Below are 22538 nucleotides of genomic sequence, written 5' to 3' on the forward strand. Positions count from 1 at the left end.
TCCAAGACATTAAAGCCCCCACCAATGTGTCAGAGCTTAGGAGCTTTCTAGGCATCTGCAATTACTCTAGGCAGTTTATTGAGGACTACGCAGAAATTGCAAGACCATTCACAGAGCTTCTCCAAAAGGATAAGGAATTTCAGTGGGACAGTCCTCAAGAACATGCTTTCAGAGAAATGAAGCAGAAATTGTGCTTCGCCCCCTGTCTCATGTATCCAGACAAGGACAAAGCATTTTACCTTGAGGCCAGCTTCTCCACTCACTGCTTAAGTGCTGCCTTATCACAGCAGTATGACAAAGACAGGCGAGTCGTCACATACGCTAGCCGTTCACTTAGTAGTGTGGAGCTTAAATTCTCAAACTGCGAGAAAGCCCTGCTAACTACTCTTTGGGCCGTTGAACATTTCCGCAGCTACACTGGTGGTCAGAAAGTTGTGATAGAGACATGTCACCAACCTGTCTCTTTCTTAAACAGTCAGAGGCTAAGAGAAGGAAGGGTGTCCAATAGTCACATCGCGGCATGGATGATGGCATTACAGGGCTACGACATTGAGGTGAAGTACGCCCAGAACCATAAAATGGCATTGGGCCAAGGCTTAGCCGACTGCCAGCATTGCGATTGCGAGCAGGAGAGAATCCTGCCCTTGTAACTACACCTTCCCTTCTGTCAGACCACCACTATTATGATGATAACTCTTGTAAAGACCTTCCCGTGGTCTACGTAGATGGTTGTTCCTTCCATCATGAGAATGAACCACGAGCCGGCGTTGTTATTGTTTGGACAACAGGCCCTCTGAAAGGACAATACCAGTACCAAATCGGAGCCAGGACAAGCCAATACGCAGAGATAGCAGCAGTGCTCATCGCTTTACAACAAGCTAGCAAAGTGAGCATTGAGCAGCTAGTCATCGGCTCTGACTCCAATTATGCCCGTCACAGCTTCATTTCTCACTTCCCCACATGGAAAATGAATGACATGAAAAATGCTAGAGGAAAAGTAGTCAAACACTCTGAACTTTTCCTGGCATGTGACAAACTGGTGGCAGGCCAGGGAATGACCATGTACTGGAAGAAGGTGAAAGGGCACTCCCAAGTGCCTCCCAATGAAAAATGCTTGAGGAAAAGTAGTCAAACACTCTGAACTTTTCCTGGCATGTGACAAACTGGTGGCAGGCCAGGGAATGACCATGTACTGGAAGAAGGTGAAAGGGCACTCCCAAGTCCCTGGACCTGATAAGGTTGGTAATGATGAGGCTGACCGCCTCGCCAAGGCAGGAGCTGTGGACAGCCCCCCCGGGAGTTCCAAGAGGGATGGGTCCCTGAGAAACCGTGCCATGTCGTGAACGCCATTACCCGCTGACAGGCTAGAGAAGGGCGCGAAGACCCTGAACCCCAGTCGTTGACCGTCCATTTAGGTAGACAACCAGGCGACGCAGATCTGGTAACTATGCAGGATAGGGACCCAACTATCAGCCAGATTCGCAACTTTGTCACAGACCCAAGGGCATCCCCTATATCAGAAGTGGTGCTACAACAATCAAAGGACCTAAAACACCTCCATAACCGCCTGAAGCTTGAGAAAGGGCTCCTGGTGTTGTTAGGGTTTTGCTGGGAATCGAACCTGGATCGCTGGTGTAGTGATCCAGCAAACCCCCACTAGGCCACCAGGGGAATGACTCAAGTGCAGAGGCGTGAGGCGAAAGTAGAGTATCAAAAAACAGTTTATTTACAATATATACACTATATACAATCCAGGGCAAAAAACAAAAAGTATAATCCAAAGGTTCAAAGTCCAAAAAAATGAGAAAAGAAGAGGCAAAATGCAAAACGCTCAGAAGATCCAAAAAGGTAGTCCAAAGTCCAAAGAAAAGAAAAGGCAAAATGCTCAGAAGATCCAAAAGGGTAGAACAAATCCAAAGAAGAAAAAATACAAGCGCATAAGCAAGGTACATGGGACAGAGGAAACAAACCATAGGTAGCACAAAGACTCTGTAACTAGGGACCAAACTGAGGGAGTATATATACACAACTAAATGGGAAACAGGTGACACTAATGAGGACAAACAGGCAATCAACACAAACACAAAACACAGGAACAGTGGCAGCCTCTAGAGGCCAAAACAAACATGACAAGATAAGGAAATAATAGCGGCCTCTGGAGGCCAAAACAGTCCCAGTCCTAACAGGTGTATGTGCCTCGTGGTCAAGGACCACCCCGCTGGGTTGTTCCTATGGACCATAGGGGAGTTATGCTGCAGTATGCTCATGACAGTCCATGTGGAGGCCATAGAAGTGCTAGGGCCACCTATAAGACCCTTTAGCCGATAGTCTATTGGCCTTTCATGATCAAAGACATAACCGAGTATGTCAAGGGATGCCTGGTCTGTTGTCAGTTTCGCCCATCCAAACCGCTAAATAGAGCTCCACTGCAAAGTCAAGGAATTACCTTCCCCTGGTCCAACCTCCAAATGGACTGGATCGGTCTGGTCCCAAAATCTTCCCGGGGTAACAAATACCTCCTTACCGTCACATGCGCTTTCACAAAATGGATAGAATGTCTACCAGCTCCCAACGATACCGCAGAGACCACTGCTCTCCTTCTCATGAACCATGTGTTTAGCCGCTGGGGCCTCCCTCTATCCATCGACTCAGACAAAGGCACCCATTTCACTGCTGGTGTAATGGCTGCGCTGCGGAACATGTTAGGCGCTGAGGCGAAATTCCATATCGCATACCACCCTCAATCCTCTGGTCAGGTTGAATGAGCCAATCAAACCATTGTGAGCATGCTGCGTAAGTATGTCACCCACCATGGTAAAGATTGGGATGTGAAACTTCCCTTGGTGCTAATGGCCATTAGGTCCACCCCTCATCACACCACTGGAGTCACACCCTTTGAGATGATGACTGGGCGGGAGATGGTTCTCCCACTGCATCTCCTGTACAGACCAGAGGACATGAACGTCGCAACTGCATACACCGCACATCAATATGTCGCTGACCTACAACGCCACCTATAGTCAACCTTTGCATGGGCCCAAAAGAATCTCGAAATGAGTGTAAAAGGACAAAAGGCCTACTACGACCGAAAAGCTTCCCATCACAAATATCAAATAGGCGACAAAGTCCTATACTTCAACTTTACCAAGCTGGTAGGAGTCTCAAAGAAGTTCCTACCACACTGGTTGGGACCTCTCGATCGTGGGAAAACTGCCCCCTGTCGCGTATCGCATTAGGACATCCAGGCCTAATCAAACGCCCTCATATCGATGGGTCCATAGCAATCAAATCAAGCCTTTTGAACAGTCCTCACTCCAAAAAGGGGGTGGATGATAGTTAGGCCCATCCTGTCCACCTAGCTTGTACGCCTCACTCACCATAAGCGTACACTAACATTCCCAGTCACATTTACCAACCCAATAAAGTAATAACCCTTCTGTATGTTACAGAATGGATTCCCTCGGGATCCTGTGCATGCCGTAGACAAGTTGGCCGAAATAATCAAGAGCGAGATCAAATATGTCCGGGTAGTAAGGGATTTGATGCAAGACCTGCTTAGGGAAATTGGCAGCTCAATCAGTACCCTGAGTAGTGGTAAAATCCCACCGTATCTGATGCCCCTTAGCATGGTAGATAAAATACTAAAATCCGCTACTACTACTACTAATGTGTATTCATCGCAAATACACCTGGCCTATAGTCTTGGCAGTGCTATCCCCATTTTTGTGAATCCACAAGACTTAGAGATAGGATTCATGCTGAACCTACCCATCACTGAGAAAAACAACATATATAGACTCAAGTCTGTTCTCAACGTGGGTTTCTGGAAAAACAATGTCCGTATATGCATACAGACACCACCCATGGTAGCATTACATGATGACAGCCCTTCTGTCTACTTTATTACCAACCTAGAGATGTGCACCTCCACTAAAGACATCCACTGGGTCTGCCCAAGCAACCCATTCATTAGAGACACTACAGATCGCCTGTGTGGTTTGAGGGCAAAAGTGCCCGAACAAAAGTGTGTAGGTCAAATGTCCGCAAAGGACGAGGATATGGAAACTAGAGTAAAGAGAGCTGGTAATCGGTGGGTTGTTAACACTCCAAAAACTGAAGTCTTGATGTCATACGATCAGCATGACACAGCCACCAGAATGAAAATCCCAAACCAAACGGTGTTCCTTAGTGTACGACAGGGAGCCACCATTCACGTAGGTGATATCACCCTACACCATCTTAGTACTGACAGGTGCGATTCTGAGATTGAAATGATAGACGCATTTCAAGGTTATGATCTTGAGATCAATGACACCCTCCAACAGCAACTACTGGTTGAAGGGACCAAAACGGTGAAATTTAGTTTAGGCCAGACTGGAATTTCGACTATGGTCTCCCGCTACCAGGTCAGAGAGTCATCTGATCTAGGATCTACTAGAAGTCTGATTGCTTTGGGATTTCTCCTCAATGGCTGGGTCTTAACTGCTGGCATCACATACATGCTACACAAATACATAAGAACACTACACGCCAAGCTGGATAAGATGGTTTGCGTCCCTGACAGCTTTAGCCGCAGTAGCGCACGCTTTCTGGCCAGACCACCCGCTGCTATCACCTTTCCAGAAGATTAGGCTTACTAACCCAAACACTAATACTTCTTTCCTTTCCTTCATTTCTTCTCTTCTCTTGGTTTTATGCATAGGAAATGAAGTAACTATGTAGTGTTTAATGTTTTTTTTTTATATAGATGTGATTTGACCGAGCTAGATAGAGAGTGATTATAATAATAAATAATAATAATAATAATAACTTAGTTTTATATAGCGCCTTTCATGGAACCCAAGGTCGCTTTACAAAAGAGGAGATAGGTCAAGGAATTGGGTATGGGGGAGAGGGAAGGGTTAAGGACCATAGGCCTCAGTGAAGAGATGTGACTTGAGATGCTTTTTAAACATAGCCAGAGTGGGGGCTTGGCGGCTGTGGAGAGGTAAATTGTTCCAGAGGGTGGGAGCAGCAACACAAAAGGCTCTGTCACCAAAGGTCCGTAGCCTGGAGCGTGGGATGACAAGTTGGTCCTTGCCAGAGGACCTCAGGGACCTTGATTGGGAGTAGGGCTGGAGGAGGTCAGAGAGGTACAGAGGAGCAAGATTATGGAGTGACTTGTATGTGAGGAGTAGGATCTTGTATGTGATGCGAGACTTCACTGGGAGCCAGTGGAGCTGCTTAAGTGTTGGGGTAATGTGTTGCCACCGCTTCGTGTGTGTAAGAACCCTGGCAGCTGAGTTTTGTATGCACTGTAGTCGGTCCAGGGCTTTAGTGGGCAGGCCATAAAGAACACCATTACAGTAGTCCAAACGTGAGGTAATGAAGGCATGGATCAGAGTTTCTGCAACAGAATAGGATAGTGAAGGGCGGAGTCTGCAGATGTTCTTGAGGTGGAAGAAGGCGGATTTGGTGGTATTATTGATGTGGGCCTGGAATGAGAGTGTGCAATCAAGGATAACACCCAAGTTTCGCACTTCTGTTGAAGGCCTGATGGTACAGCCGTCCACATTAAGCAGGATGTCACTGACTTCTTTGGAAAGTGATGGGGGGGGCACCACCATGAGTTCTGTTTTGTTGTTGTTTAATTTCAGTAAGTTAGCGGCCATCCATGTCTTTATTTCATGCAAGCAGTGGACAAGTGGTAGGGGAGGGAGATGAGCAGATGGTTTGGTGCTGATGTACAGTTGGGTATCATCAGCATAGCAGTGAAAACTGAGTCCATGTTGGCGGATGATCTGACCAAGAGGAAGCATGTAGATGGTGAACAGCAGGGGGCCGAGCACTGAACCTTGAGGCACGCCGTGGTTGACTGGAGCTGGGGTTGAGGTGAAGTCCTTGATGGTGATATATTGTATCCTACTGGAAAGGTAGGAGTGAAACCAGGAGAGAGCAGTGTCAGTGAGGCCCAAGTGTTCATGAAGACGGTGGAGCAAGATGGTGTGGGAGACTGTGTCAAAAGCAGCAGATAGGTCAAGGAGGATGAGAAGGCTGATGTGGCCGTTGTCTGCAGCAGAGAGTAGGTCATTCATGATCTTGATGAGAGCTGTCTCCGTGCTATGGTGGGGTCGAAAACCAGACTGAAGGGGTTCAAAAAGCTCATGATGGGACATATGGTGTTGAAGTTGGGCAGCCACTGCTCTTTCCAGAATTTTGCTGAGGAAGGGTAGGTTGGAGATTGGACGATAATTGCCAGGGTCGTCAAGGTCCAGGCTGGGTTTTTTGAGGGTGAGAACCACCACAGCCATCTTGAAACTGGAGGGCACCACACCAGATGTCAATGAGGTGTTAATGATGGCCGTCATGGTAGGGCATAGTGTGGAAAGACATGCCTTTACCAAGGCTGTAGGGAGTGGGTCCAGTTGGCTTGAGGTGGCTTTAGCTTTAGACACTAAGTCCATGAGCTGATTGTTGCTAAGTGGAGAGAATGAGGAGAGAGAGCACTGTTGTGGGTTGGCAGCTGAGGTTTAGTTGCAGTCCTTCAGGTTAAAGGCAGGTGGACATGGAGCGCCAGACTGGAGGAGCTTCCAGTAAATGTCATCCACCTTCTGCTGGAAGAATGTCTGGAACCTACAGCAGAGTTCGGCGGCATCAGACGGTTGGGGTGCATCTGGAGGGCGGAGGAGGCGATTGACAGTGGAAAAGAGCTGCTTTGGGTGGTTCTGTTGATTATTGATGAGGGTGGAGTAATATAAAGTTTTTGCCTTAGAGAGGGCCTCTTTTTAGTTCCTGACATGGTCTTTGTAGGCCTCCTGGTGGACAACAAGGCCGGATTTATTGTAGAGCCTTTCAAGCCGACGCCCAGCAGCCTTCATGAGACGGAGCTCTGGGGTAAACCAAGAAGCGGGCTGGCTGAAGGAGATGGACCGGGTCTTCAGAGGGGCTACAGCATCCAGACTGAGCGAGAGAGCTTCGTTGTAATGCTCAGCAAGGGCATCCACACTGTGGCCAGAGGGATTGGTTGCAAGGTGTAATGCCAGCATGCTTGATAATGCAGTTGTAGACACACGCTTGATATTCCTGAATGTTATTGTACGTTTGACGCGCAGTCTGGGTGGAGGCTCAGGTACAGAGAAAAGAATGGCATGGTGATCCGATATAGCTAGGTCCAGGCACTGGAGATGGAGAGGGGTTATGCCAGTGGAGCACACTAAGTCCAAGGTGTGGCCTTTGACATGCGTGGGACCATGTACATGCTGTGTTATGTTTAAGCAGTCCAGGAGAGATAGGAATTCAATGGCAAAAGGGCAGTTATGCGAGTCTACATGAATATTGAAATCGCCCATGATAATGGTGGATGGGTACATGGGGCAGACAGTGGTGAGTAACTCAGAGAGCTCAGAAAGAAACCCATTGGTGGCTTTGGGAGGGCGGTAGACAAGTACAACATGTAACTGTGCAGCCCCTGTCAGCACAAAATGTATGCATTCAAAAGTGCTGGAGTTAATGGGGAGTTCTTTAACCATAAAGTCAGAATTGTGTATGACAGCCAGCCCACCACCACGGCCCATGGAGCGAGGCTTTTGGATGTATACATAGCCTGGGGGAGTGGCCAGATTGAGAGAGAAAAAATTCCTGCTGATTTTGCCACGTCTCGGTCAGACACATGAAGTGGACTTTTCTTTCAATAATTGTGTCGTGAATTAATTCTGCTTTGTTATTAAGTGAGCGAGTGTTTAGGAGCATGAAGTTCGCGGTCGTTTTGGAGAATGTGTTGGAAGGGACAGACATGTCAGCACGAGCCAGAGGACGCAGCTTGACAAGCTCTGCGTGACGTTTGTTTTGATGACGTCGTGACGCGGAAGTTCGGCAGATGACAGATGGAACAGTCAGAGTTGTACTCGTATGCACAAACTTATGTCAGGAGGCCCTATGCACATATCTGGGACGACGCAAGATGTGGAGAGACTTCAGGACATCCAGGCAGCTCGGAGGGATGAAGGAGCAGAGATTCATCAGTTCTGTTGCAGAGTATCTGAGGAAAGCCATGCCGTGCGCACTGCTAGATGCTAAGCCACCAGTTACACTTGAGCGATTTCGAGTGGAGATCCAACCTGGATGCAACGACGACGCAGTCGATGGATAGCCCAGAAAGGCACGACGATGTTAGTTGTAGAGACTGGGATCAGCCGCGGGAGGAGACAGGATGGCCTATCCAACGGTAAGACTCCAGTTTGTAGGTAGCCAGCTGAGTTCATCCAGGTAATGTTGATGGTGGCTGATCACCACTGCTCGCGCAGTGCAATTAAAGTTGTACTTGTAAAGTATGCGACGTCGGTAGATTAGAGTCGCAAAATGTATCTGTCAGTTAGTAAATAGTAAAACAGCTGGACATGAGAAGCGGCGACATACACGCCAGCGTCCTCTCATGACTTTAGATTATATGCCCAAATGCTTACAGCCTAATATTGGCCCAAATGCCTATGCCTCCAACTGTCTTACTAGGACTCATGAGTTTACACAGGTTTCACAGGACACCATGGACTGTACAGAGGATGCTACCTCAAGGACTATGGACATGTGGACTGTACTGTACTGTGCTCTCAGTGCTACGAATCAGTCATACCCCTGAGACCAAAAGGGGGAATGTAGGGACAGCCACAGTCCCCGTCTAGAACTACAAATCCCATCAACTAACTCCTGCGATGACCTATGTCACTTCCGCGATGACCTACGTCACTTCCTCCATGAGTTTGAGTGTGACCCAGTCACACTCAAACTCTCTCTCTCTCTCTCTCGCTGTGGACTTCGCATCATGCAGACATATAGAGATACCCCCTGCTCATCGGACCGTCCGAAATCACGACGTCTGCCTCGCAAGAAAGAAGACTCAACACGCTTTCGTATATACCACTGGCCACGGTAAAAAGTACCTAAGTTGCATCGTCTCACTCAATCGAGTTACAACCGGTTTATTTGTTTATTATAAGTAACGTTATGACTGCAGCCCAAGCAGTTAATTAAAAGTTAGAAGCGACTGGATTCCTTCTGACTTAATCGCTGTGCACATTATTTGATCAGAGACTTTTCCTCACGAACGATGAAGCTTCGGACCAAGGAAACCTCTGCACTTTCACAGGAGCGACCCACGAGCTTTCTGTGAGCCTCCGCGGACTACCTGAGACTCCGTGAAACTTTGGGACATCTTTGCATTCCTACATAGGAGCAAGATACTGTAAGTAAGGCTGGCATTTGGGCAAACTAGTCTTAGGAATTAGCTTTATGAAGTAGTGTGAATTTAAACTCAGAAACTGTTTAATTGTGCACACTGTGGACACTTAGAGTGTCGAGTTGATCATTGTGGTTCTACATTGTTCTCTCTGTTGTTTTAATAGATAGGTTGTTGCATGTTCTTTCTCTATCCTTTCTAACACCCCTTAATTTCATTATTACACACACTTTGACCTCATCAATATTTCAGGGGATTTGGTAATGTCATAAGTTAGTGGGTTAGCAACCACGACAAATTCCTTTGTCTCAAGAAACCATGAGGTGATTTGCCCTTCCCCCCAACACAGATAACATTCCAATCTCTGATTTATTTACACATTCTGTCCGCGCACCTCCTGCGCGCATATTCAAACTCTCTCTCTCTCCTCCTCTCTGCCTCGCACTCCTCCTTTCTCACAGTGCACAGCCACGCACGGGACACGCCCTAAAAGCTCAGTCGCTCGCTTGGCAGCAAGGAGAAAACATCATCATACACACACGCGCCCGCCATATATATATATCATCTCATCTCATTATCTCTAGCCACTTTATCCTTCTACAGGGTCGCAGGCAAGCTGGAGCCTATCCCAGCTGACTATGGGCAAAAGGCGGGGTACACCCTGGACAAGTCGCCAGGTCATCACAGGGCTGACACATAGACACAGACAACCATTCACACCTACGGTCAATTTAGAGTCACCAGTTAACCTAACCTGCATGTCTTTGGACTGTGGGGGAAACCAGAGCACCCGGAGGAAACCCACGCGGACACGGGGAGAACATGCAAACTCCGCACAGAAAGGCCCTCGCCGGCCCCGGGGCTCGAACCCAGGACCTTCTTGCTGTGAGGCGACAGCGCTAACCACTACGCCACCGTGCCGCTATATATATATATATATATATATTGCTGCTGACCATATTGAATGTATTCAACTGCTATTACCCATTTAGTATCATTGTTATAATAAATTCAATTATTCTGTTAAACTGTGCTTGTCTGTCTGTTGCTGCTGTATCCTTGAAGTCACACAATCTCAAAGAACTCCAAATTGCCTTCACCCAAGTGTATATGAATGTTATTGGCTGTAGTGTCTATGTAATATGGTAAGTAATACATTATTGCTGCATTGGTAGTGATCATAATAATTTGGAATATACCATAATTTAGATGTTTGGTAATTTATTATTAAACACCAAAATTAATGGTATTATTAATGAGACTGATCACTGAAGACCAATTGCACCCACAAAGGTGAGGACAGTGGAATGGTACAGCTAAAGGAATAGAAGTGGTCAAAGCAGAGGAGTTCAGATATCTAGGGTCAACTGTACAAAGTAATGGTGAATGCCAGAGTGAAGTGAAGAAGAGAGTGCAAGCAGGTTGGAACGGATGGAGGAGAGTGTCAGGAGTGATTTGTGACTGATGCCAGCAAGAGTGAATGGGGAAAGTGTACAAGACCGTAGTAAGACCAGCTATGTTGTGTGGTTTGGAGACAGTGGCACGGACAAAAAGTCAGGAGGCTGAACTGGAGGTAGCAGAGCTGAAGATATTTAGATTCTCACTGGGAGTGACAAAGTTGGACAAGATTAGAAATGAGAGTATTAGGAGGACAGCACATGCAGGACGACTTGGAAACAAAGTGAGAGAGATGAGCTTGAGATGGTTTGGACACGTACAGAGGAGAGATCCAGGGAATATTGGGAAAATAATGCTGGAGATGGAGTTGTCAGGTAGAGGGAAAAGAAAATGACCAAAGATTAGATTTATGTATGTGGTGAAGGAGGACATGAGGACAGTTGGTGCGACAGAAAAAGATACGGAGGACAAGAGGAGATAGAGAAACATTATCCACTGTGGCAACCCCTAATGGGAACAGCCAAAAGAAGCAGCTCATACTGCTTCTGTGTACCTGGTCTCCAAGAAAACATGAGTACATCAGTAATTTCTCCAGGTACATTTCATTCAATGAACTGTTGCCTGATACCTTGCATGCCATGAGCTGTAGCTTGGGGCTCAGAGGGTGCACATCCCCTCGCATTGGATGGCACAATACCTTCTTTGTTACACTGACCAATCTGGGCTTGTCGATTATGATACTCAATAGTCTTGTGATCCAAAGGGGCACTATGATGATCACTGTTGCTTGCTCCAACACTGTTTTTTGGAGACATCTTCCAATTACACAAAATGGCAGAAAAGCATAACTGTTAGTAAAGATAGACCAATCCACATAAGAGGAATATGGCTCTTGCTTCCATGACACACATGTAGGAGTTTGATGATGAATTTGACTTGGAAACAGATCAATCTTGGTAACACAAAAAAATCCCACAAATATTCTCAAATACCCAAGGATTTAACTGCCATTCTACTCCATTCTCAAAATGGTGGGACAAGGAGTCTGCAGGTACATTTCAAGTGTCCCGGCTGATGGGGAGCAGAGAGCCAATTATGTCTATTGATTGCCCATAGCTAAATTTCCTTCACAAGCCGATTACATTCTTTGCTCCTACAACCTCCCATAGCATTAATATAAAAAAAACCTGTCATCACATTGTCAGACATAACTCTAATGAGTTGATTGGACACTGTTCCAAGTAATGACATGAGCCCTAGTTTCACTGCAGGCATTTGAAGAATATTGATATGAGCTTCAGTTTGAGACCATAATCCTTGTGTTTGGCTGAGGTGAGATGCTGCACCCCCCATCCCATGCCTGTTCGAAGTGTAATGGATGGACTCGTAGTTATTGCCTGTGAGCCTGATTTCCTCTGAATGATACCTTTGTATAACACAGGTCTAGAAGGCCCAGTGGAGAGTTGAGTGGACACATGTGATGTAAATGTTTTCACTGTGTTCTGCCAAACTGACATAAATTGCTCCCCACATCTCCTCAGTGGAGTTTGCATGTTCTCCCCGTGTTCGCGTGGGTTTCCTCCGGGTGCTCCGGTTTCCCCCACAGTCCAAAGACATGCAGGTTAGGTTAACTGGTGACTCTAAATTGACCGTAGGTGTGAATGTGAGTGTGAATGGTTGTCTGTGTCTATGTGTCAGCCCTGTGATGACCTGGCGACTTGTCCAGGGTGTACCCCGCCTTTCGCCCGTAGTCAGCTGGGATAGGCTCCAGCTTGCCTGCGACCCTGTAGAAGGATAAAGCGGCTAGAGATAATGAGATGAGATGAGATCTCCTCAGTGACGTAGACTCTGCCTTAGTGGAAGTCTCCGGCAAGGAGTGCTGATTACGAGGTCTCATACAATTGAAAGTCTCAGGCGAGTTGGAGAGGGGATTCCCCGCCGAGGCTGCATGCATTGTGTTAGCATAAGTATGTAGCCTATGGTAAATGAATCGTGTGTTGGATTAGCACTAATCCCATGTTTTGGAAAAAACGTTCAAAAACGTTTGCCTTGGGCCCCTCTGGGGTGTCACCAATCCATCTGCAAAGTATGTAGTATGTGTGTCCAACTGTGTCGATTTGCATAGGTGAACAGACAGCCTTCCTTTAGTCGTATAGATTACCATAATCAATATTCCTGCAGGTTGTTGGAAGCAACCTGACCCACCACTCTAATTCATGAATGCTTTCTGAAAACTGAGACACTTTTTTTTCTTCAAGATCCCCTAGGGCAGACTTCAAGGTTAAATCCTTGTCATATTCCAAGCTTCTATAATAAAGGGGCCCACATTCAGCCCCAGTAAAAGTAAAAACCAGAGTTCCTATTAGTGATGCAACTTCACGCATCATAAATTCCTTAGCCTGTAAGTATGTTTTGCACGTGAGAATAATTTTATCAATTTCCTTTGGGGTTACGCAAACTGTCATTGAGGTAGAGTTCAGCTGAAACCCCAGTAACTCTAAACACTGTATAAGGTGAACTACAGACTTCTCATCTCATCTCATCATCTCTAGCCGCTTTATTCTTCTACAGGGTCGCAGGCAAGCTGGAGCCTATCCCAGCTGACTACAGGCGAAAGGCGGGGTACACCCTGGACAAGTCGCCAGGTCATCACAGGCCTGACACATAGACACAGACAACCATTCACATTCACACCTACGGTCAATTTAGAGTCACCAGTTAGCCTAACCTGCATGTCTTTGGACTGTGGGGAAACCGGAGCACCCGGAGGAAACCCACGCGGACACGGGGAGAACATGGAAACTCCGCACGGAAAGGCCCTCGCCAGCCACGGGGCTCGAACCCGGACCTTCTTGCTGTGAGGCGACAGTGCTAACCACTACACCACCGTGCCGAACTACAGACTTGTTTGGGTGAATAACAAATCCCAGTTGAGTAAACAATTAAACTGCATGCAACGTTGCCTCACGACAAGCATCCACAGTATAAAAGGAATCATCAATTTAACCCAAACAATTGTCCCCATACTGTGTTCCCAAAGTAGAAAAAAAGGCTTCAACACCTTGGTAAAAATCCGAGGGCGACTGATCAACCCCATGCACAGGGCTCTCAACTGAAATAGTAAACCCCTCCATGCAAACTTTTTTTCTTTACTCACATCATCAATTTCTTTGCCAATGTAATCTCCAAACAACTCCCCTGTTTATTGGTATAACAGAGTTGCAACGGGAAGAAAACTGGGAATTGAGCTCAGGTCTTGTAGCTTCTCGGCAACAAAGATTTAGCTCCCGGTTCCCAGCTAATGCCAATACTAGAGCGTGTATAAGTCTGGGTTTCATCTCATCTGTTGCTTTTTCACAAGCATTGATCATGGCATACATTGAATAAATAGGCCTAATGGTTAGAGAAGCAGCTTTGGGACCAAAAGGTCGCTGGTTTGATTTCCTGAACCAGCAGGAATGGCTGAAATGCCCTTGAGCAAGGCACCTAATCGCCAACTCCTCCCCAGGCTGCTCTGGGTATGTTGTACATTGTTCTGGATAAGTACCTCTGCTAAATGCCATTAATGTAAAACAAAGCACTGTTGAGCTTTCTGGAATGCCTTATCTGCCAACTTGTTACTTTGACTGGCCTTTAATTGGTTCCAGACTGCCCTGTTAACTTTTGGGGGAGACTCACAGAAGACAATTTTCTCGCCTCGGATATCACGTTATCGGTTCTTCAATCTTTGTTTTGGGTAATTTTCCTTTGATAAGCTCCTCAACCGTACCGGCTAATTTTTTGTCAACAAAAGGACCCATCTTATATTGTTGAGAATTCGTGTACGATATCATCAAAATTTGATTTAGAGGCCTCACCCATTAAATAGTTGGTAATAGCTGCACCCACTGTAGGTGAGCAGGGTTCCCCTGGGATCTGAAAAATATTTTCCACTTTTTTCCTTGAAAATTAAAGTTCAATAAGTACAGTATTATTCACTTTTTCTTAGTCTGTATTTATTTCTTAGCTACCATCTTATCAAAGTGGACTTAATACAGGTTTATACCAACCAAACTGGCACAATTCAAATATTTGAATTGTTGACGAGTGTGATGAGCACCAGCGGGAACCCTGAGTGAGCCTTTTGAACTTCAGCCATTATCAGAAAACTCCTTATCTTCACCTTCTGATTCATCATTATGTGCAAATTGACCTTCAGTGTGTTGAGTAATTTCCTCTTTAAATGATGCAAACATATCTTTCATCTCAGCTCGCCAAGACACAGGTGGGGGTGAGTCAAGAGCACTTTCATCCATGGTGAATCGTCACTATAAAACAAATAATTCAAGTAAAACTACACTGTAAAAAAAGAATAGTCGAGAATACTTGAAATTTCAAGGCAACAGTCTGCATTAAGAATTTAATGTTTTGCCAACGATGTATGCCCATGATAATCCAAACTATGATAACACTGTTATCTTTATTAAGAATTCTTAATTAAGTCAATTTTCAATTCCTCATTCTGCCAACATAGATTTCTCTTTTTGCTGAACAGTGGCATTCACAGTAGTACAAAAAGGCAATTGAGGTTCTCACAGTTTTTGGGGGGGCTTTTTTTACCTTTATTTGGATAGGACAGTGTAGAGACAGGAAATGAGCAGGCGAGAGAGACGGGGAGGGATCAGGAAATGACCTCAGGTCGGAATCAAACCCGGGTCCCCGGATTTATGGTATGGCGCCTTATCCACCTGAGCCACAACAACATGATCTTCAACTGGAGAGAGAACCACATTGCCCAGCCCTTGCATTTGGGAGAGGAAACCCCGTGTCTTGGTCATTAAAAGCATGCGCTGAATAAACACCTGTGGCAATTATGTATTTTCAATTCAGATTATTCACTATTGCATATTTACACATCATTGAGGTGCACCCTATCAGTTTGATGTGGATTTTTCTGTTCGTTAATAATTATTCATATTTTCTTGTCCATTCAATTGTGAATATGGAATTACTTGAACAAAGCGTAATTCTATTTTTTAGAATTATCCATATCAAGAAAAATCCACATCAAACTGATAGGGTGCACCTCAATGATGTGTAAATATACAATAGTGAATAATCTGAATTGAAAATACATAATTGTCACAGGTGTTTATTCAGCGCATGCTCTGAATGACCAAGACACGTGGTTTCCTCTCCCAAATGCAAGGGCTGGGCAATGTGATTCTCTCTCCAGTTGAAGTTCATGTTGTCGTGGCTCAGGTGGATAAGGCGCCATACCATAAATCTGGGGGCCTGGGTTTGATTCTGACCTGAGGTCATTTCCTGATCTCTCTCTTCTGCTCATTTCCTGTCTCTACACTGTCCTATCTAAATAAAGGTGAAAAAAGCCCCCCCCAAAAATTGTGATAACCTCAATTGCCTTTTTGTACTACTGTGAATGCCACTGTTCAGCAAAAAGAGAAATCTATGTTGGCAGAATGAGGAATTGAAAATTGACTTCATTAAGAATTCTTAATAAAGATAACAGTGTTATCATAGTTTGCATTATCATGGGCACATCGTTGGCAAAACATAAAATTATTAATGCAGACTGTTGCCTTGAAATTTCAAGTATTCTCAACTATTCTTTTTTTACAGTGTATGAGCTTCAATGAGCAAATAAGTAGAATTCATTATCTTATTGTTTTCCTTCCCTTTATATGTGTTCTTGTTCTAACTACAAGCATCTTGCAACCAGTAGAAATGGTTGGCTAGTACTTCAGTGTCCCTGAGGTAGATACTGGTTTATCTCAACTCGAGAAACTGCAGCTTTTTTGAGATGCACTAGTATAAGCATTTCCTAAGTTTCAAAGGCTTTTATTAACAAATACATCAAGTGTATGCAAAGAGTCAATATTTACAGTGTTGACCCTTCTTTTTCAAGAGTCCTGCAATTTGCCCTGGCATGCTAGATATCAGCTTCTGGGCCAAATCCTGACTGATGGCGACTCATTCTTGCATAATCAGTGCTTGGAGTTTATCACAATTTTGGGGTTTTTGTTCGTCCACTCACTTTTTGAGGATTGATCACAGGTTCTTGATGGGATTAAGATCTGGGGAGTTTCCTGGCCATGGACCCAAAATTTCAATGTTTTATTCCCCGAGCCACTTAGCACCATGTCACTTTTGCCTTGTGACATGGTGCTCCATCATGCTGGAAAAAAGCATTGCTCATCACCACATTGCTCCTGGATCGTTGGGAGAAGTTGCTCTTGGAGGATGTTTTTGATACCATTCTTTATTCTTGGCCATGTTCTTAGGCAAAATTGAGGAAGCCCATTCCCTTGGATGAGAAGCAACCCCACACATGAATAGTTTCAGGATGCTTTAGTGTTAGCATGACACAGGACTCATGGTAGTGCTCACCTTTTCTTCTCCAGACAGTCATTTTTCCAGGTGTCCCAAACAGTCTGAAGGGGGCTTCATCAGAGAAAATAACTTTTTGCAGACTTTTTGCAGACTGTAGAGGACTGGGGTAAAGTTATTTTCTCTGATGAAGCCCCCTTCAGACTGTCATCCAGCAATAGCCCTCCTGCAGTAGCCTCTCTCAAAACTACAGGACACATTTTACAACAAAACATTGACTAGAATTGGACTGAAGTTGAGTTCCACTGATTAAATTTTGATGAATACGAAACAAAGAGACTAAAATAAAACTAAAATTTTCAGTCCAAGACTACAACAAAATTTTACATTTTTTAAATTCAGAATTAACACTGCTATACTGAACTAAACCATCATTACTTCCAAACACTTGTGGCAAATAAATGACTTGTACAAATCCAAAATATTTTATATAAAACCCATTTAGTGACCGAACTGACTTTAAAGTTGTGCATTTTTGTAGCAGTCTCTAAACAGACCAAAACACAAGGGACAGATATTTATCAGAGAGGTCTGATTGACAGCACAGTTTTGCCATGTCAAAGATGTAAAGCCTTTTATGAGAAACCTTTCGTTTACCTAAATTCTGATAAAGCCTTGCCCGCATTTTCCTCATCTCATCTCATTATCTCTAGCCGCTTTATCCTGTTCTACAGGGTCGCAGGCAAGCTGGAGCCTATCCCAGCTGACTACGGGCGAAAGGCAGGGTACACCCTGGACAAGTCGCCAGGTCATCACAGGGCTGACACATAGACAACCATTCACACCTACGGTCAATTTAGAGTTACCAGTTAACCTAATCTGCATGTCTTTGGACTGTGGGGGAAAGCGGAGCACCCGGAGGAAACCCACGCGGACACGGGGAGAACATGCAAACTCCGCACAGAAAGGCCCTCGCCGGCCCCGGGGCTCGAACCCGGACCTTCTTGCTGTGAGGCGACAGCGCTAACCACTACACCACCGTGCCACCCCTGCATTTTCCTATCATTGCTAAATTCATCTCGGAACTTGTCGGCTGTTTTGTGAATCTAAAGATACAGTCAAGAACCTTTAATTCAGCCTTCATGATGCTTAATATAATCTTGGCATGAGCCATCATTCTCATTTCTGTATACCTTGTTTAAAGGTATAGATTGATTGATTTGACTTTAGTGAAGAAAATGTAAATGTGGTGTTTTTTGACAGATATGCAGGAGCATGCAGTGTGAAGAATACATAGATGCCAAAAGAGAGATGCATGTGAATTGGATGAGGTGAGGAATACACCAGTTGGTCTTTTTAGTGATTTTATTTTACAGCTCCTCATTTGTTGGAAGAACTTTATCTTCTTGCTGTCACTGATTATCTCTGCCATGTGTTCTCCAAGTCTGTAACTCTGATCTGATTTTTATATTTTCTGGAATGTTGCCGCACTCTTTTTTTTTTTTAGGTATGTGAATTGTACCCGTAACAATGAAGAACAGAATCTTGTGGCATTTCGGTATCGAGGGGGAATTCTGTATCGTTGCTGTCGACCCATTAACCCAGGACAGGAGCTCTTGGTGTGGTATGAAGAGGAGTACACCAAAGAACTTAGTCCTGTACCTACAGGAAGAACCAGACAGCAAGGTGTTACTATAGTCTGATATAGATGTTGTTTTCTGCATCATCTCGTGACACATTTCTTAGCTTAACAGTGTTTCTGGGATGAAAGTTGTTGTTGTACATTGCAGTCTACAATAACCAGAGCACTCCTCCAGAGAACTGATTTTGGCCAGTTCCACCAACCAGGTAGGTCTTCTCTATCATATGACAGTGACCAACCAGAGAGGGTGAAGTCTGTCAGCTTCCTTTCAAGTCAAGTCAACTTTATTGTCAAATATGCTATACATGCTCGACATACAGCACAGATGAAATTTCAGTCCTCTCTGACCCACGGTGCAAACAGGCAATGCAATAAATAAAAATAAAAATGGAATAATTGAAAAAATAAACAAACAATATAAACAGTATAAACACTAGATAAGAACTAGACAAAGACTAAACACTCAAACAGACAATATAAACAGCATAAACACTAGATAAGAACTAGACAGACTAAACACTCATATATACATACAGTTAGGTCCATAAATTTTTGGACAGAGACAACATTTTTCTAATTTTGGTTCTGTACATTACCACAATGAATTTTGAACAAAACAGTTCAGGCTTTCAGCTTTAATTCAGTGGGTTGAACAAAATGATTGCATAAAAATGAGAGGAACTAAAGCATTTTTTAAACACAATCCCTTCATTTCAGGGGCTCAAAAGTAATTAGACAAATTAAATAATTGTAAATAAAATGTTCATTTCTAATACTTGGTTGAAAACCCTTTGTTGGCAATGACTGCCTGAAGTCTTGAACTCATGGACATCACCAGACGCTGTGTTTCCTCCTTTTTAATGCTCTGCTAGGCCTTTACTGCACTGGTTTTCAGTTGTTTGTTTGTGGGCCTTTCTGTCTGAAGTTTAGTCTTTAACAAGTGAAATGCATGCTCAATTGGGTTGAGATCAGGTGACTGACTTGGCCATTCAAGAATATTCCACTTCTTTGCTTTAATAAACTCCTGGGGTTGCTTTGGCTTTATGTTTTGGGTCATTGTCCATCTGTATTACGAAACGCCGACCAATCAGTTTCGCTGCATTTGGCTGGATTTGAGCACACAGTATGTCTCTGAATACCTCAGAATTCATCTGGCTGCTTCTGTCCTGTCATCATCAATAAACACTAGTGACCCAGTGCCACTAGCAGCCATGCATGCACAAGCCATCACACTGCCTCTGCCGTGTTTTACAGATGATGTGGTATGCTTTGGATCATGAGCTGTACCACGCCTTCGCCATACTTTTTCTTGCCATCATTCTGATAGAGGTTGATCTTGGTTTCATCTGTCCAAAGAATGTTCTTCCAGAACTGTGCTGGCTTTTTTAGATGTTTTTTAGCAAAGTCCAATCTAGCCTTTTTATTCTTGAGGCTTATGAGTGGCTTGCACTGTGCAGTGAACCCTCTGTATTTACTTTCATGCAGTCTTCTCTTTATGGTAGATTTGGATATTGATACGCCTACCTCCTGGAGAGTGTTGTTCACTTGCTTGGCTGTTGTGAAGGGGTTTCTCTTCACCATGGAAATTATTCTGTGATTATCCACCACTGTTGTCTTCTGTGGGCGTCCAGGTCTTTTTGCATTGATGAGTTCACCAGTTCTTTCTTTCTTTCTTTCTTTCTTTCTCTCTCTCTCTCTCTCTCTCTCTCTCTCTCTCTCTCTCCTCAGGATGTACCAAACTGTAGATTTTGCCACTCCTAATATTGCAGCAATTTCTCGGATGGGTTTTTTCTGTTTTCGCAGCTTAAGGATGGCTTGTTTCACCTGCATGGAGAGCTCCTTTGACCGCATGTTTTCTTCACAGCAAAATCTTCCAAGTGCAAGCACCACACCTCAAATCAACTCCAGGCCTTTTATCTGCTTAATTGAGAATGACATCACAAAGGAATTGCCCACACCTGCCCATGAAATAGCCTTTGAGTCAATTGTCCAATTACTTTTCGTCCCTTTAAAAACGGGGTGGCACATGTTAAGGAGCTGAAACTCCTAAACCCTTCATCCAATTTTAATGTGGATACCCTCAAATGAAAGCTGAAAGTCTGGACTTTGTCCATGTCCATTATATAACTATAACTTTTTAATATGTTTCAGTAAACGGGTAAAAAAAACAAAATTTGTGTCAGTGTCCAAATATATATGGACCTAACTGTACGTACACACACACACACACACACACACACACACACACACACACACGTAAATTGGTGCAAATAAACAAACAGTCAAGGGCACTTGAGGTTTCACAGGTAAATATGAAATAAGCAGTATAAACAAACTAATAGCTGTTAAGGTGAGGTAGTGCAGAATAGTGCAAATGAGCGAGGTAAAGTGAGATGTGTGGTCCCTGAGTTCAGTGTGTTAATGAACGATGAGATGTGTGTGTGTGTTTGGGGTTGGGGAAACTGTGAGGATGACATGTCAGATGCTGAAGGGGGTCAGGGGGTGTACGCACATCCTGTGGATCCTGAGTGGCACCGTGGAAAAGTGTCCTCCCATCATCCTCCTCAACATTTGGAGATTACCACTTTGAATCCTGATGATGCCATGGCCATCTCTGTTTGAGAGCTCAAAAGAGAAAATTTGTCTGGGCTTTCTGCGAGGGAGTGGTCACATGCTCTCTCTCCTGTGTCAATTATGCTAGCGAGTCATGGACATCTGTGAGCTCATGCACATTCGTATGGAAGTGAGTGGATTGGGCTTTCCTCCGAGTGTGTTATGCTGCCCCTTGACATTGTATAAGTAAAAGATGCGGTCAACTGGTGTTACTTGCCTCGGAGGAAGCATGTGATAGCCTTAGCCCTCCCTGGTTGGTTGCTGTTGTGTGATATGGGAGAGCAGTCTGATGGGTGGGAATTGGCCATGGATAAATTCGGGAGAAAATGGGGGAAAATTAGGGGAAATAACGCATGCCCTGTCACAGCAAACACACAATTTAGGATAATGATGTCAGACCTCCCCATATCCTTGACTTGCAAGTGACATCAACGCAAAATAAAAACCCGGATGCTGACCATGTTGGTGGATATAGAAATATGGGGTCAAGTGACATTCCATACAAATCATAGTCACGCGTGCACAACTCTCTTTGTTTTTCCACTGCTTTAAGCATTCTTTTAGCTATTCCATATCTTTGTGCTGTATATGTTTGTGGTCACAACAGTACCTGTGACCATGGCATGTTCCGATTGTTTTAGAATTTTCTCTGTGATTCGGAAAGAGGGCGAGGAAACTCTGAGGCTTAGTACGGAGAGGAGACGAGCATGGCTGACCAACATCGGCAGGGCTGATTGAGCACAGGCTAAAACCAAAACAGCTCGTGTTTGCAGTAATCATTTTATCTCAAGTGAGATTCAAAAACTTTCTCAATATTATCATGGAAGAATTTTATTTCGTGTTGCTAGAATTTTGCTGAAAAATTAGCATTCTCTTGTTGTGGTTCACACGGTCGTTGTTATAATTTTAACACGTGTTACTATTTCTCGTCTAGGAGCACCAACAAAATGATATGATTAGAAACAATCCAGACTGGGCGCCCACTCAGAAAACGGGCTGTTTTGTCCAAGGTCAGACTTGATTCTTCGGTAGTCAAAACAGATAGCACACGATATCTGGGTACTCGATGGTCGGTAGAAGCATTTTGTCTTCAGAAAAGTCTGACTTTTTTAAATAATATGAGTCAAAACCACATATATCTGTCTATCTATTTGTATCGACTCTTCGTTCGACTGTTCAAATCATGGTAATACTGAGTAAATTCAGCATTGTTTACAGACACACTTTCAGTGGCTGCCATCCTAGTTGCTTTGTATATCCACCATCACGGCGGATGCTAATGACTTAGCACATTTTGATCACGTGGTTGCAAGTCATCTATTACAGGAACGCGCAAGGGGGAAAAAG

The 22538-nt window shown here is 44.4% G+C and overlaps 1 protein-coding gene across 1 annotated transcript in view; it reads left to right on the forward strand.

Annotated features, from left to right (window-relative positions):
- LOC132894117 (zinc finger protein 271-like) overlaps positions 1-22538 on the forward strand; it is a 269182-nt gene that overhangs the window by 42434 nt on the left and 204210 nt on the right. The window contains exons 7-8 of the mRNA XM_060933443.1: positions 18200-18267; positions 18444-18622. Coding sequence (XP_060789426.1) covers positions 18200-18267; positions 18444-18622 — 247 coding nt within the window. The remainder of the gene's footprint in view (positions 1-18199; positions 18268-18443; positions 18623-22538) is intronic.

Source organism: Neoarius graeffei, chromosome 11, assembly GCF_027579695.1.
Source record: "Neoarius graeffei isolate fNeoGra1 chromosome 11, fNeoGra1.pri, whole genome shotgun sequence".
Taxonomy (NCBI): domain Eukaryota; kingdom Metazoa; phylum Chordata; class Actinopteri; order Siluriformes; family Ariidae; genus Neoarius; species Neoarius graeffei.